At 38.3% G+C, this 12,482-nt stretch overlaps 3 protein-coding genes across 6 annotated transcripts; 1 reads left to right on the forward strand and 2 right to left on the reverse strand.

Moving 5' to 3' along the window:
• Positions 1 to 43: 43 nt before the first annotated feature.
• Positions 44 to 3,383, reverse strand: LOC111012474 (cysteine-rich receptor-like protein kinase 8). 2 transcript variants are annotated; one of them, XM_088122450.1, is made up of 7 exons: positions 2,558 to 3,383; positions 2,001 to 2,108; positions 1,703 to 1,893; positions 1,242 to 1,452; positions 897 to 1,134; positions 624 to 774; positions 44 to 530 (listed from the first exon to the last, which is right to left on the reverse strand). In XM_088122450.1, the coding sequence occupies exons 1-7, from the start codon at positions 3,294 to 3,296 to the stop codon at positions 219 to 221; spliced, it is 1,950 nt and encodes a 649-aa protein (XP_087978576.1). In that variant the 5' UTR covers positions 3,297 to 3,383; the 3' UTR covers positions 44 to 218. The 2 variants fall into 2 exon arrangements, with proteins under 2 accessions (XP_087978576.1, XP_022142332.2); XM_022286640.2 differs by having other exon boundaries at positions 1,703 to 1,905.
• Positions 3,384 to 4,324: 941 nt separating this feature from the next.
• On the reverse strand, positions 4,325 to 7,963 carry LOC148213444 (cysteine-rich receptor-like protein kinase 10). The gene is made up of 7 exons (XM_088122439.1): positions 6,749 to 7,963; positions 6,325 to 6,432; positions 6,031 to 6,239; positions 5,736 to 5,946; positions 5,383 to 5,620; positions 5,027 to 5,177; positions 4,325 to 4,937 (listed from the first exon to the last, which is right to left on the reverse strand). The coding sequence occupies exons 1-7, from the start codon at positions 7,620 to 7,622 to the stop codon at positions 4,611 to 4,613; spliced, it is 2,118 nt and encodes a 705-aa protein (XP_087978565.1). The 5' UTR covers positions 7,623 to 7,963; the 3' UTR covers positions 4,325 to 4,610.
• On the forward strand, positions 7,964 to 12,338 carry LOC111012490 (cysteine-rich receptor-like protein kinase 26). Of its 3 annotated transcripts, none has more exons than XM_088122457.1 (8): positions 7,964 to 8,888; positions 9,420 to 10,174; positions 10,299 to 10,424; positions 10,538 to 10,662; positions 10,761 to 10,971; positions 11,099 to 11,342; positions 11,426 to 11,576; positions 11,651 to 12,338. In XM_088122457.1, exons 2-8 carry the CDS (start codon positions 9,460 to 9,462, stop codon positions 11,948 to 11,950), a joined length of 1,872 nt encoding a protein of 623 aa, XP_087978583.1. In that variant the 5' UTR covers positions 7,964 to 8,888; positions 9,420 to 9,459; the 3' UTR covers positions 11,951 to 12,338. The 3 variants fall into 3 exon arrangements, with proteins under 3 accessions (XP_087978583.1, XP_087978582.1, XP_022142348.1); XM_088122456.1 differs by having other exon boundaries at positions 7,964 to 8,659; positions 8,737 to 10,174; XM_022286656.2 differs by having other exon boundaries at positions 7,964 to 10,174.
• The last annotated feature ends 144 nt before the right edge of the window (positions 12,339 to 12,482 follow it).

Consider the following 12,482-nt stretch of genomic DNA (forward strand, 5'->3'; position numbering starts at 1 on the left):
CTACTATTTCAAACGCAAGGTTGTTAAAAAAAAAAAAAAAAAGTGACGTTGAACTTGAACCCATTCTAATTTTGAACAGTGTAATACTGTAATTCAATCGTAAACATAACAACATAAACAAGCACGTTCTTTCTTTCTTTCTAAAGTAATGCATCAGGGTTGCCGCTCATGATCAGCAGACACAGCTGAAATATTCTTCAGATTTGTGAAGCGTACGGCTATATAGAAGCAGTGGTAGACGATTGAGTGGAGAGATAATATTCCGTCCCCGGTAAAGTCATTGACGATTGATCGGCGGACATCGGGAACCCAATCGGAAAGAATGGAGGTTTTGACGGTTGAGGAAAGCGAATCGATTTGCTTCCAAGCATTAGAGCAACCATTGACATGGTGGGTCTGGTGTTGGGGTCTTCTTGTACACAGAGCAGCGCAATTTGGATCCATCTCAGAGCTTCGCTTAAAGAACAATCTCCAACCAGGTTCGGATCAACCATCTCCTCTTCTCTGCCTTCCTTCCATAGTTGCCATGCCTGATTCAGTTCAATTGCTCTCTATTGTAAAATCCTTGCCCTAACAAAACCTAAGAAATTGATTTTGTTCCATAGACTAGGAAAGAATCTTACCTGCGATAGAAGATTTTTTGCATTGTCGACTTTGAAGAAACCGCTATTCTTTCTCCCGCTTATTACTTCTAACATTAAAATCCCAAAGCTGTAGACATCGGACTTTATAGAAAACACTCCCTCCATTGCATATTCTGGTGCCATATATCCACTGTAGATGTGATTAGAATGACAGTGAAAATGGATTAGATGCAAATAATGACAACGAATTGATTCATATCGATATTGTTCGGTTGTACCATGCATTCAAGTATCTTATGCTTAATGACTTACAAAGTACCAACAACTCTGTTGGTGCTTGCCTCAACTTGCTTGCCTCCGAAAATTCTGGCGGTTCCAAAGTCGGATATCTTTGCATTCATCTCATCATCCAACAACACATTGCTAGCTTTCAAATCCCGATGAATTATTTTAAGTCTAGAGTCTTCGTGTAGATATAGGATTCCTCTTGCGACTCCGTTGATGATGTTGTTGCGCTTAACCCAATCGAGTTCTTTGCATTTAACTGGATCTGTATAGCAGTATCAAGAACAGGAGATGAAATTTACTGAGAAGGGTCCTTTTTTTATTTAATGCCAGTAGAACAAAAATCTTATGGAGAATGGAAACTAAACAAACCAAATAAGAAGGCATCTAGACTAGTGTTAGCCATGTACTCGTAGACAAGAAGCTCTTCCTCTCCCTCCAGACAGCAACCCAAAAGCCTGACCAGATTTTTATGTTGAAGCTTCATTATGACCATGACTTCATTCTTGAACTCGTCGTGACCTTGACTCGACTTTAACGACAGTCTTTTTACGGCTATTTCTGTCCCGTTGATCAACTTTCCCTGGATGTGTTGAAAACTTAGAAGACAGGAGAAAAACAGCGAACAGTTACAGCAGCCACATTTTCAATATGTGAAGGGTCTATTTCCAATTCAATCCACCTACAGAGAGAGCTAAAATATGTAGTTCTGAGTGAGCAAATGACAAGCTTATTGTTCTTTGCCATATCATTGGTGGTCTAAAGGCTTCTTAAATACTTAATAATATCCTAAAACCATTCCCATATATTCAATCTTGAATTCAGTAGTTAACCTTGTAAACTGGACCGAAGCCGCCTTCTCCAAGTAGGTTTTCATCTGCAAAGTTGTTTGTGGCAGCCTGTAGGGTAATGAAACTGAAGTAATGCATTTCCTCATCATTGTTTCCGTCTCTTGAATGCAAATCTTGCTTCATCAATTGTGCAGACTTCGCATCTCCCAAATTTCTCAACAGAACTTGTTCACCTGTATCCATCTCTGGATCAGGATGTATGAATGTGATATATCATAGTATTTTCTTTGAATCAAAGCTTTACAAGTGCAGTCTAATGCAAAAGATTCGGTTTTCTTACCCTGTCTTCTCTTCTTGGATGAAAGTAAACAATACAATAGACCGGATATAACTGCTACTGCTGCAACTGTTGATATAGTAATGACTATGATCATTTTCGTGTTCAATCCTGTTTATGCATTAGACAACAATTTTAAGATTTAGTACAAAATTATAAAATGTGGAAGAAATAAGCAAACAGGGAAATGACACTTTGAGAAAAAGGAACCTTTCCTTAAAAACTATATTCTCACCCTACTTTAAGAGAACATTCTTTTTTATATTCTCACCATACTCAACTCATTTGCTTAGTTTTCAGTCACAAGTTTTATTCATTCCTTTCATAAATTCATGGTGTTAGGACTTAGGTTAATGGTATATGATATTGTTCACTCCTAGTCTAAGTATTATCTTAAAAGGTTCCACACCAATAGAGATGTAATAAAAAAAAAAATTATACTTCTAGTTGGTGTGAAACTATGTTTAGATCCCAGCACAGAGCATAAAGTAGAAAGAAATGAATCAGTTTAGGAATGCAAACAACGTTAAAATATGTAAAAGAAGTTGCATTTGAATCACCTTGAGACTGCGACGCTTGTTGCTGATAGAAAGGATATTGCTCATACCTTATGTTACAACTTGGGCCCAAAATTCTCCACCCCACCCTCTCTTTGAAGTTACACTGCCTGATCTCCTCCAACAGAGCCGTCAAACATGTACCACACTCGCTACTGTTGAGATCCCTTGTGCACTGAACCAATCCATAGCGTGTCCCGCGTTCATCCAACTTGTTTGCCTTAAACATCATCTCTGACCCTGCGGCTTCCCTCGCCAATTGAGACAACAGGGCAGGTCCATCCATATTCCGATCATCCGGTGATGTCTGGTTCCCGGAATCGCCCATGAGAAACCTCGGCGATATCTCCACAGTCCCCAAGAAGTTCTTGTCTGAGTATCTCAGCATACACTCATCGTACCATATTGTGGCGTTTACTCTTGAAGGACATCGATCTCTTATGTCTTTTCTTGCAGCACTGACACAACTGTGACAGTTATCGCTGGGCACATCTCCTCGACAGAGGACGAGGCCGTGCATTGCATTGAAGCTTCTGTTGTAGAAGCTGTCGGAGGAAGCTTCGGATAGCAAACTCAGTAGGCCGCTGAGGTCCGAACCCAGAGTAAAATTGGCTGCGCTATCACTTGAACAGATGTGGAACCTATAGCTTGGTTCGAAATGATGGGAGCGGCTGAACCCAAAGATTGAGATCAGAAGTAGCAACGTCAATAGGGAAGCTCTGAAATTGAGGAAACAGAACATGATTTGGGATTGGGAGTAGCAGATAAAGAGGAAACAGAACTTGTTCTTGAAATGGATAAAAACAGACGATTGAAATATCTCTAGTACGAGTACCTGTACAATTATTCAGAGGAAACCGTTTAGAGCCACTTGCTTGGATGTAATTTTCAGCATTTATTTGCAGACCGAGTCATCATGTAATGGTACTCTGTTGGGGTTAATACAAAATTGAAACTTTCAGAAGTGGCGACGCACATTAAATGCTGTTTACAAAAGTAAGTACATGTCACAATTGAAGTAGAGGAACGCCTTGGATTTACCAGAGAAGTAGAGGATGTTGTGGCCATGGTAAATAGCCGATTAGATACTCGACATATTAGTCGAGATATATGTCTTTATTATTATTTTATTTTATTTTTTGACATTATGTGTTAACCAGTAAAGTGACTCAAATTGACTATTCATTGGTTGATTTTTTTATTATTATTATTCCATTTTGTAGGTAGCTGTTATTTTTTGTCATTAATTAAACCATCGTTATGTCAGGCTATCGGCTCAGTCTATTGTTGTCACGTCAAAAATTTAATAATAATAAAAGAAAACTTAGGCTAAACATATGTTTAGTCTTCTTAGACTTTTCTTTTAATTTGGTTTGTAATTTTTAAAAATTTTCAATCCCATCTCTTATTTATTACTTTTTTTTTCCAACTGTCTTTATTGTCACAAAATATGTTTTTTAGACAAGTTATCACAAAATTTTAAGATCAGCTAATAATGGTATAATGTCATAACATACTTCACTGTTATATATATTTTTTAAACATAACATACTTTATTAATTGGGTTAAAAATAATATATATTTTAATTTGATGAAATAAGTAAAAAATTTGCCTACTTGACCCGAATCTTTTGTTATAGAAAATTCACTCATAAAAATATTAGTATAATAACAATTGATAACCTCATAAAATTTTATAATAATAAAAAAAAACCTCCACAATTTACCCTTTTTAGATTCATACATCACTACCCTTTTAACATTTAGTGATGGTAAAGATTTGATCGAAAAACAAAATTTATAAAATGAAGAAACAAATTGTAAAGACATCCCACGTTAGAGACGAATATATAAATTTAGTCAAAAACTTGTTATCATGTCAAAAAAACTGTCAACAACTCTCAAAGGCAGAGGCTTTTGAAAGATTTAACCGGACTATACAGAACAAATCAAAACCCTATAGATTAAAAAGATATTTTAACCTATTTACGAGCAGCTAAAAGAATGACAAAAAAAAAAAAAAGGTAAATTGCAACATAAAAACTGAATGGTATGGCTAGACAGAAGCAGTAGTAGAGGACTGATCTGTGGTGAATCGACTATTAGCATCCCCTGTCCCTGTTTCAGTGGTTGAATATTGATGTGTTGCAATGAGAATCCCTCGACCTGAAAGAAATGGAGGTTTTGATGGCTGAGGAAGGTGAATCGATTGGCTTCCAAGCATTAGAACCACCATTGACATGGTGGGTCTGATGTTAGGATCCTCTTGAACACACAACAACCCAATGTGGATCCATCTAACAGCCTCACCCACAGGACAATCTTCAGCCAAATTCTTGTCTACCACTTCTTCTGCTCTGCCTTCGCCCCATAGCTCCCATGCCTGTTAAATTGTTATGTTGTAAAATAGCCATTACAAAATGAGAGATATAGAGTTTTGAAGTTTATGTTTGATTAGAAACAGAAGCATACATGTGACAGAAGGTTCTGCGCTCTGTCTATGTTCAGAAAACCAATGTTCTTTCTCCCACTGATCACTTCTAGCATAAGAACTCCAAAACTGTATACATCAGACTTGACTGAGAAGAGTCCCTCCATAGCATACTCCGGCGCCATATAACCACTGTAGGATTGAAAATTACAACAATGAGATATGGATAGGAAAGACAATGATGAATGTAAAAGTACCTGCAGTAGCCTAGTATATTGTCAGGACAATAAGTTTTTCTATATCTTTGGGCCTGAATTCATGAATTTTACTTCTAACAGTACATTTCTTGCTTATATATGCATTTGTATGGTTGAATAGATTGCTGCATATGACTTACTACGTGCCAACTATTCTGTTGGTGCTGGCATCAATTTGGTTGCCTCCAAATATCCTGGCAGTTCCAAAGTCTGATATTTTTGGATTCATCTCTTCATCTAACAGTACATTGCTTGCTTTCAAGTCCCGATGGATGATTTTGAGTCGAGAATCTTCATGGAGGTAGAGGATTCCTCTTGCAATCCCATTGACGATGTTTTTGCGCTTGAGCCAGTCAAGTTGTTTGCACTGCAATGGATCTGCTATTGGAATTAGATCAGTAAAAGCATATGAAATGGATTCTTCCTTTTTCTTGGGGTTGGGAAGAGGTGTATAGAGAATTGAAATGAAATTATGTGAGAGAAAGAGCCTAACCAAACAAGAAGGCGTCAAGACTAGTATTTGCCATGTACTCATAGACCAGAAGTTTTTCTTCTCCTTCAACACAGCATCCCAAGAGCCTGACCAGATTCTTATGCTGAAGCTTCAAGATGACCTTTGCTTCATTCTTGAACTCTTCATGTCCTTGACTTGATTTTGTTGATAGTCTTTTCACTGCTATTTCCTCACCACCCATCAGCTTTCCCTGAATTCATTTTAGGCACAATGAATGAACACATTGTAGATATAGTGGTAGAAAATTCACATATCAAACTTTTGATTCATTAACCTTGTAAACTGGACCAAACCCGCCTTCTCCAAGTCTATTAGCATCCGAAAAGTCATCCGTAGCAATCTGTAGAGTACTCAAACTGAAGTAATGAATATCTGTATCTCCATCATTGTCTTGATTTGTTGCATCCAAATGTTGCCTCGTCAAGCTAACTGGCTGTCGATCAACCAGATTTCGCAGAGGAAGCTCTTCACTCATATCCCTCTCTGAATGGAACACCATATTTATTTTTATGTAATGGAATTCATACTACAAGTATTGTTTAATTATGTAAGAATCTAATCTTCTTACCCGGTCTTTTGTTTCTCCATAAAAAAGAACAGTACAATAGGCCAAGCAGAATTGCCACTGCTGCAGCTGTTGATATGCTGATAACTATGATACTTGCTCTGTTCCCTCCTGTGCATTCCCTTTTTATCATTAGATTAAAATCTTCAGAAATTTATGACAGAAAAATAAAAAGAAGGCATGTTTATTAACTATAAGGATTGTGTCTAACATGTCCTTGTACTCTAAAAAGTTTTTGATAGGTTGTTGTTGAACTTTTAATTTTGTGTCTAATAGGTTTGTGATCTATAAGACATTTTCTTAAAGTTCGGAGCTCTACTTTAGTGATATATTAAACACTATTAAACATTCAAATACTATCAGACAAAATTCTGAAAGCTTAGAGACTAAACTTGTAACACAACCTTAAAAAACGTTGGTCCCTCACCATCTTCATCAGGTGCAGGCAAAGACGGAGGGAGAGCTCCTGGTATGTCATAGAAACGGTAGGCCTCGACCCTTAAATTACAGTTTGGGGCTATAACTCGCCACCCTTTTTGGCGTAGGCAACATCCCTTTCCAAAATCCACCAAATTTTTCAAACAGACATCACATGCACGCCTGGTGATATCTCTTGTACACTGTGCCAATCCATATTTCAAATTTTCCGAACCAGACACATTTACCAGACCTGCCTTGAACATCAAATCTGCCTCTGTGGCATCTCTTATTAAATTATACACCAGAGAAAGATCAATGGAATTACGGGCTTCAAGAGTAGATTTGTTCTTACTATCATACAACAGTATTCTTGGAACAGTCTCCAGAGTCCCAAAGATGTTTTCAACCGAGTACCTCACCATACATTCATCAAAACATAAGGTACCGTTTGTCCGAGAAGAGCAGTCCACTTTCATTTGTTGGCTTGCGCTCTCGACGCAGGTACGACAGACTTCGTTAGGAACATCGCCTCGGCAGAGGAAGAGGCCGTGGATTCCATTAAAGGACTCATTGTAGAAACTGTGGGAGGCAGCTTTAGAGGACAAGGAACTCAATAGGGAATTGACATCAGAATTCAGATTGGGATGCAGGGGTGCCGTGTTGGGTCCTGAGCAGTTTAAGTAACGTTGGGCACAAGAAGGGATTATGAATCCAGAGATTGAAACCAACAGCAGCAGCAGTAAAGGGAAAGGCAAAGGCAAAGAAGAAGGTGTTTGAGGGAGGAAATGAAGCATAGTTTCCTTAGTTTTTGGGGTAGCTCTCAAAAGAATTAACACCCGGATGATAAAGTAGAGAGATGTTATATACAGAAACGAAGACATGTTCTGAGAAGGCTTGTGGAAATGGAAGTAAATTTGAAAGTTTCAGAATGACTGTTTGGAGCGCAAGAGGGTACTGGACTTGTTCTGGTCATTGTTTCTCCCCTGGATGAATGTGAATGTAGAATAGATGAAATCGAGAAGCATCCCCTGTTGTATAGAGAGTGGTTGTGCAGAAAGTGGGTGGTGTGGTGATAAATTTCAAAAAAGGATCACTGGAAATTTAAAAAAAAAACAAAAAAGTCCAGCACCTGTCAAATAGAAACAGTACACAGGCGACTTTTTTTTTGCAGATTTCAACCAGTTTTCTTCCTCATTTTCCAATCAACTCTCGTGGGAGGACTTGGGAGAGGATTAGAACTCTCTCTCATAATATATTCATGGATGATTAGAACTCTCTCTCATTCTTCTCAGATAAGTCTCGTCACTGTCGTCATCTCCGCCAGCCATCCTTGTAGATGGAATTTGTGTTAAATTTTCTTTTTAAGTACAGTCGTGAATTTGTAGTTGTGTATATCCCTTTTGTTCCATGGACGGAAAAAAGTTGTTCCAGCGGCTACGGTGTGAGATTAGACATTTCTCCCACGAACCGAAGAACTCCGTGGATGGACAAAAGTTGTTCCACTGGCTACGGTGTGAGAGGACGACGAGATAGCTATACTGAACGGCGCGATAGATTATACGGTCAAGATAGGCGAGTACTTAGCGTTGGATATGAATGTGTATCATGATTTTCGATGCAACTAGGATCTAATTGATTCATTTACAAGTTTCGTCGAGTCAAGAAGGAAATAGGCCACCACTGGCTTCAGACTGGCAAAATGAAAATTGATGATAACGGTCTCCTCAGGATGCTTGAATGGTCTCGTTTCGTCTGCCAGAAAGTTTCGGAAGCTAGGATTCGAGTTGATTGTGAAATACTAGAGAACAGAGCTTGGAGGAAGATTGAAAGAGTTTCCATCTTGCTGATGAAATGAATCATAATTTGGTTTTGGATGACTCAAAGAACTTCTCCGCGATGAAAAGCCCAGAGATATTAGGTTATCAGAACCGAACACATTTTCTTCTGTGGAATTGACTGGACTGATCCCGGACTTTGACATTTTCTTGTTCGCAGGAAAGCTTCCAGAAGTAAGACCAATTCCTAACCATATGGTCCATTTGGAACTTTCAGCAGTGCAATTTGCAGCTGAACAGATTCTCATATTGTCAATTACTTCGGTCGTGATGGTTGACAATCTTGACGTTGAAGATTTTGTAGCCAATCTTGTACGTATTCCAGCAGTCCTCAATCTTTGCAATGATTATGTTCTTAAATATAAAATGAATGCAGAATTCTTCTCTTCTCTCCATGTGTACTTCCCTTGTATATTATAAATATTTACATGGATAAATAACCCTATTATAAAATTTCATTTTTTATTTTTATCTTTAGTTTAAGAAAAGCTGAACTTGCTAAGTTTGATGGAAATTTCACCTGCAACTTATAAATTGACTGCTAACCGCGGATGTTTTATTTAGAATTCATAAATAATATAGTTCGTGGATTCAAACTTCTTAAAAAATTAAGAAGAGAAACAAAGCAAAAGGTCAGCTGAACTCGTATCTTCTTGGTCAAACATAAACCAATGACGTTCAATATGATCATTCAAAGGCATAGCAGCTAATATTTAAGTACTTTCTGGATTTAACTTAAAAGGAAGCTCCTGTTATGACTTTTTTTTAGTAATCCTTTCGTTCTTAATGACAACAGCAGTACATGGCATTCTTTCTTCCTTTTGTTTTGTTTTTCGTTGCCAGAGTTTGCGCCGACCGGCCAGTCTTCGTCTACCACTACTGTATGTATGGTGAAGGGAACTTCACCAGCAACAGCACCTATAAGACCAACCTCGATCATGTCCTCTCCTCCATTGCCACTGCCAAAGATACTGGCAATGGCTTTTACAATTTCTCCTACGGTCAAAACCCGGACTCAGCCAATGCCATTGGGCTCTGCCGAGGCGACGTGAAGCCCGATGTGTGTCGAAGCTGCCTCAATGACTCTATATATCTTCTCACACAGCGATGTCCTGAGCAGAAAGAGGCAATTGGTTGGTATGATAACTGCATGTTACGCTATTCGAGTCGCCACATATTAGGTGCAATGGAAATTGGACCCTCATTCTTCATTTGGGCTACAGACAACGTAACGGAGGAAGTTCTGTTCGAGCAGAAGCTAGTGACGTTGCTGGATAGCTTGAGAAGTAGAGCATCTTCAGGTGGTTATTTACAGAAGTATGCAACAGGAGATGTGTTTGGACAAGGGTTGGGGACAATTTATGGGCTTCTGCAGTGCACACCTGATTTGTCTCAGCTACAGTGTGAAGCCTGCTTAGATTCAGCGTTTACACTAATCCCACCATGTTGTAGTAAAGGTGTGAGAGTTTTTTCGCCCAGCTGTGACGTAAGATATGAGATGTCCCTCTTCTTTGAGCCTTCTTCTGATTCACCACCTCCACTGCTGCCACCACCGACTCTAGTATTTACTCCTTCAACTAGTACCACATCTACAAAGGGTATTTAAATGGTTATGTTCCCTTTGTCTACGTGTAAAAATTTTAATACGTTCTTAAAATGAAAAGCTACTGTTTTTAATAACTAGTTCAATAATCTAGCATAGAGAAATGTCGTTTTTTTCAGGAAAGATGAACAACACAGTACAAACCGTCATTGTAATAGTTCTTCCATTTGTGGCTCTTTTGGTATTATTAACCATCAGCATCTACACGTTTTTGAACTCCAGGAAGTTGAGGGAAAGACTTGAGAGTAAGACCATATTATTTTCTTTGGAGCCTAATGCTTTTTTTTTTCTTGGGCATAATTGCTTTTTGAAAGGGTGAATTGCTGCTAATTCTCTCGTCACTACACTACTTGTGAAGCTAGTGATGATGATACTAGCTCTGTGGGCTCTTTGCAATATGACTTCAAGACGATCAGAGATGCAACGGATAACTTTTCGACTGCAAATAAACTTGGAGAAGGTGGATTTGGTATTGTTTATAAGGTAATTGAAGATCGAATCTTCAAGTGTCTGACTGTAGCATTTTGTCTAATCGTGGTAGATTGCTTCTAAGATTTTTGTTTTACTTTTGTATCTATCAGGGTAAGTTTCTCAATGGACAAGATGTGGCTGTGAAAAGGCTAGCTCGAGGTTCCCAACAGGGAGACTCCGAATTTAAGAATGAAGTTTTATTGGTTGCTAATCTGCAACACCGAAATCTGGTTAGACTTCTTGGCTTTTGCTTCGAGAGAAGTGAAAGGCTCCTCATCTATGAGTTCTTACCTAATTCAAGCCTGGATCGTTTGATATTTGGTATCCATCGCACTTTGCTCTATGTTCTTAGGCTTCAATTCATAAAACTTGCAATCAGGTTAATGTTTGTTCACGTTCCCAATGCCCTTTACGCTAAAAGCAATCATATACTTGTATGAAAATGTAGATCCAATCCAGCGCAAACATTTGGACTGGTCGAGACGTTATAAAATTATTGTAGGCATCAGCCGTGGCCTCTTATATCTACATGAAGATTCTCAATTCAGAGTCATCCATCATGATCTTAAAGCTTCTAATATCTTATTAGATGCAGAATTGAATCCAAAAATTACTGATTTCGGAATTGCAAGATTGTGTTCATTCAATCAATCTAAATCTGTTGGTGATACAAGTAAAATTAGGGGAACATAGTAAGTTTTTTGCATCTTCTACAAATTTTAGGTTGTCCCAGGGATTGAGACAAACATTGAACTTAATGTTTTTTTTTTCCAAGCGGGTATATGGCCCCAGAGTATGCACTGTATGGGCATTTTTCAGTGAGATCAGATGTCTATAGTTTTGGTGTGCTGGTCTTGGAGATCCTGAGTGGCCAAAAGAATAGTTGCTTCCAGGATGGCGAAAACATAGAGGACCTCCTTAGCTATGTGAGTGCGAATATTTTTAAAAGACATGTCATGTCCTTTTCTTTCAAAGTTTTAACGCAACCTTGCCAATGCAGGCATGGAAGAACTGGACTGAAGGGACGATCACAAATATCATAGACCCATTATTGGCCGGAACTTCCATTGATGAAATCATGACATGCATCCATCTGGGGTTGCTTTGTGTTCAAGAAAATGTAGCTAGCAGACCAAACATGGCTTCAGTTGTTCTCATGCTCAGTAGCAATTCCCTCACTATTCCTGTACCTTCTGCGCCTGGATTTTTACTGCTGCGCAATAGCTCAGACTTGCCACAGCATTTTGATTCTGCAGAAGGGTTGCACGATAGCCAATCTGAGAGTATTTATATTGAATAAGTGTCAGCAGCCCAGTTTTCAACTCATTTATCTTCATGCTCATTATTGTCTTCAGTGCGTAAAGCTTTTGTTCTTTGGAATCGTGCGGCGAGAGCCTTGATTTGGCTCCTCTGAAAAGAAAGAAATAGTAGACTGTTTTTAAGATAAAAAGTCTTTTGATGGGTTCTTTTTGTGTGAATATACAACATATGACTTCTTGGTGGTCTACTATTCACAAGAAGGTTTTTTTGTAATTACCGTCTATTATACATGATTCGAACGCAGAGTTCTTTGGAGAGGGTTTTTTCTACCCTCCGCATTCAGACTGTTCTTTTTTGGCTGTTTTGTTCTTGATTGTATGGTTCTGTTTCCTATAAAAATAAAAAAATCATTAGTGTATTGGGATGGATGGAACAACCTCAAATTAACATTGGTGTAATCAGACAAATGACAATACTGATCTTGGTCCATGTAATGTAACTTAGCCCTTTTCCTTCTATTTGTAATTTGAATATTCTGAATTTCATCATTGCTTCAATTAAGAAGTATTACT

Source organism: Momordica charantia, assembly GCF_013281855.1.
Source record: "Momordica charantia cultivar OHB3-1 chromosome 1 unlocalized genomic scaffold, Mcharantia_2.0 BLBB01000001.1, whole genome shotgun sequence".
NCBI lineage: Eukaryota > Viridiplantae > Streptophyta > Magnoliopsida > Cucurbitales > Cucurbitaceae > Momordica > Momordica charantia.

Bases quoted from the DNA above. Each gene is read 5' to 3' on its own strand.
- LOC111012474 (XM_022286640.2), bottom strand. From the start codon at position 3,296: ATGTTCTGTTTCCTCAATTTCAGAGCTTCCCTATTGACGTTGCTACTT. The intron at 1,135-1,241 runs GTTTGTTTAGTT...ACTGCTATACAG, and splicing joins TCTAGATGCCTTCTTATTTG to ATCCAGTTAAATGCAAAGAA. The intron at 531-623 runs GTAAGATTCTTT...GAACTGAATCAG, and splicing joins CAAAAAATCTTCTATCGCAG to GCATGGCAACTATGGAAGGA.
- LOC148213444 (XM_088122439.1), bottom strand. From the start codon at position 7,622: ATGTCTTCGTTTCTGTATATAACATCTCTCTACTTTATCATCCGGGTG. The intron at 6,433-6,748 runs GTGAGGGACCAA...GGGAATGCACAG, and splicing joins GCCTGCACCTGATGAAGATG to GAGGGAACAGAGCAAGTATC. The intron at 4,938-5,026 runs GTATGCTTCTGT...ACAATTTAACAG, and splicing joins CGCAGAACCTTCTGTCACAT to GCATGGGAGCTATGGGGCGA.
- LOC111012490 (XM_022286656.2), top strand. From the start codon at position 9,379: ATGGCATTCTTTCTTCCTTTTGTTTTGTTTTTCGTTGCCAGAGTTTGC. The intron at 10,972-11,098 runs GTATCCATCGCA...ATGAAAATGTAG, and splicing joins CCTGGATCGTTTGATATTTG to ATCCAATCCAGCGCAAACAT. The intron at 11,343-11,425 runs GTAAGTTTTTTG...TTTTTTTCCAAG, and splicing joins AGTAAAATTAGGGGAACATA to CGGGTATATGGCCCCAGAGT.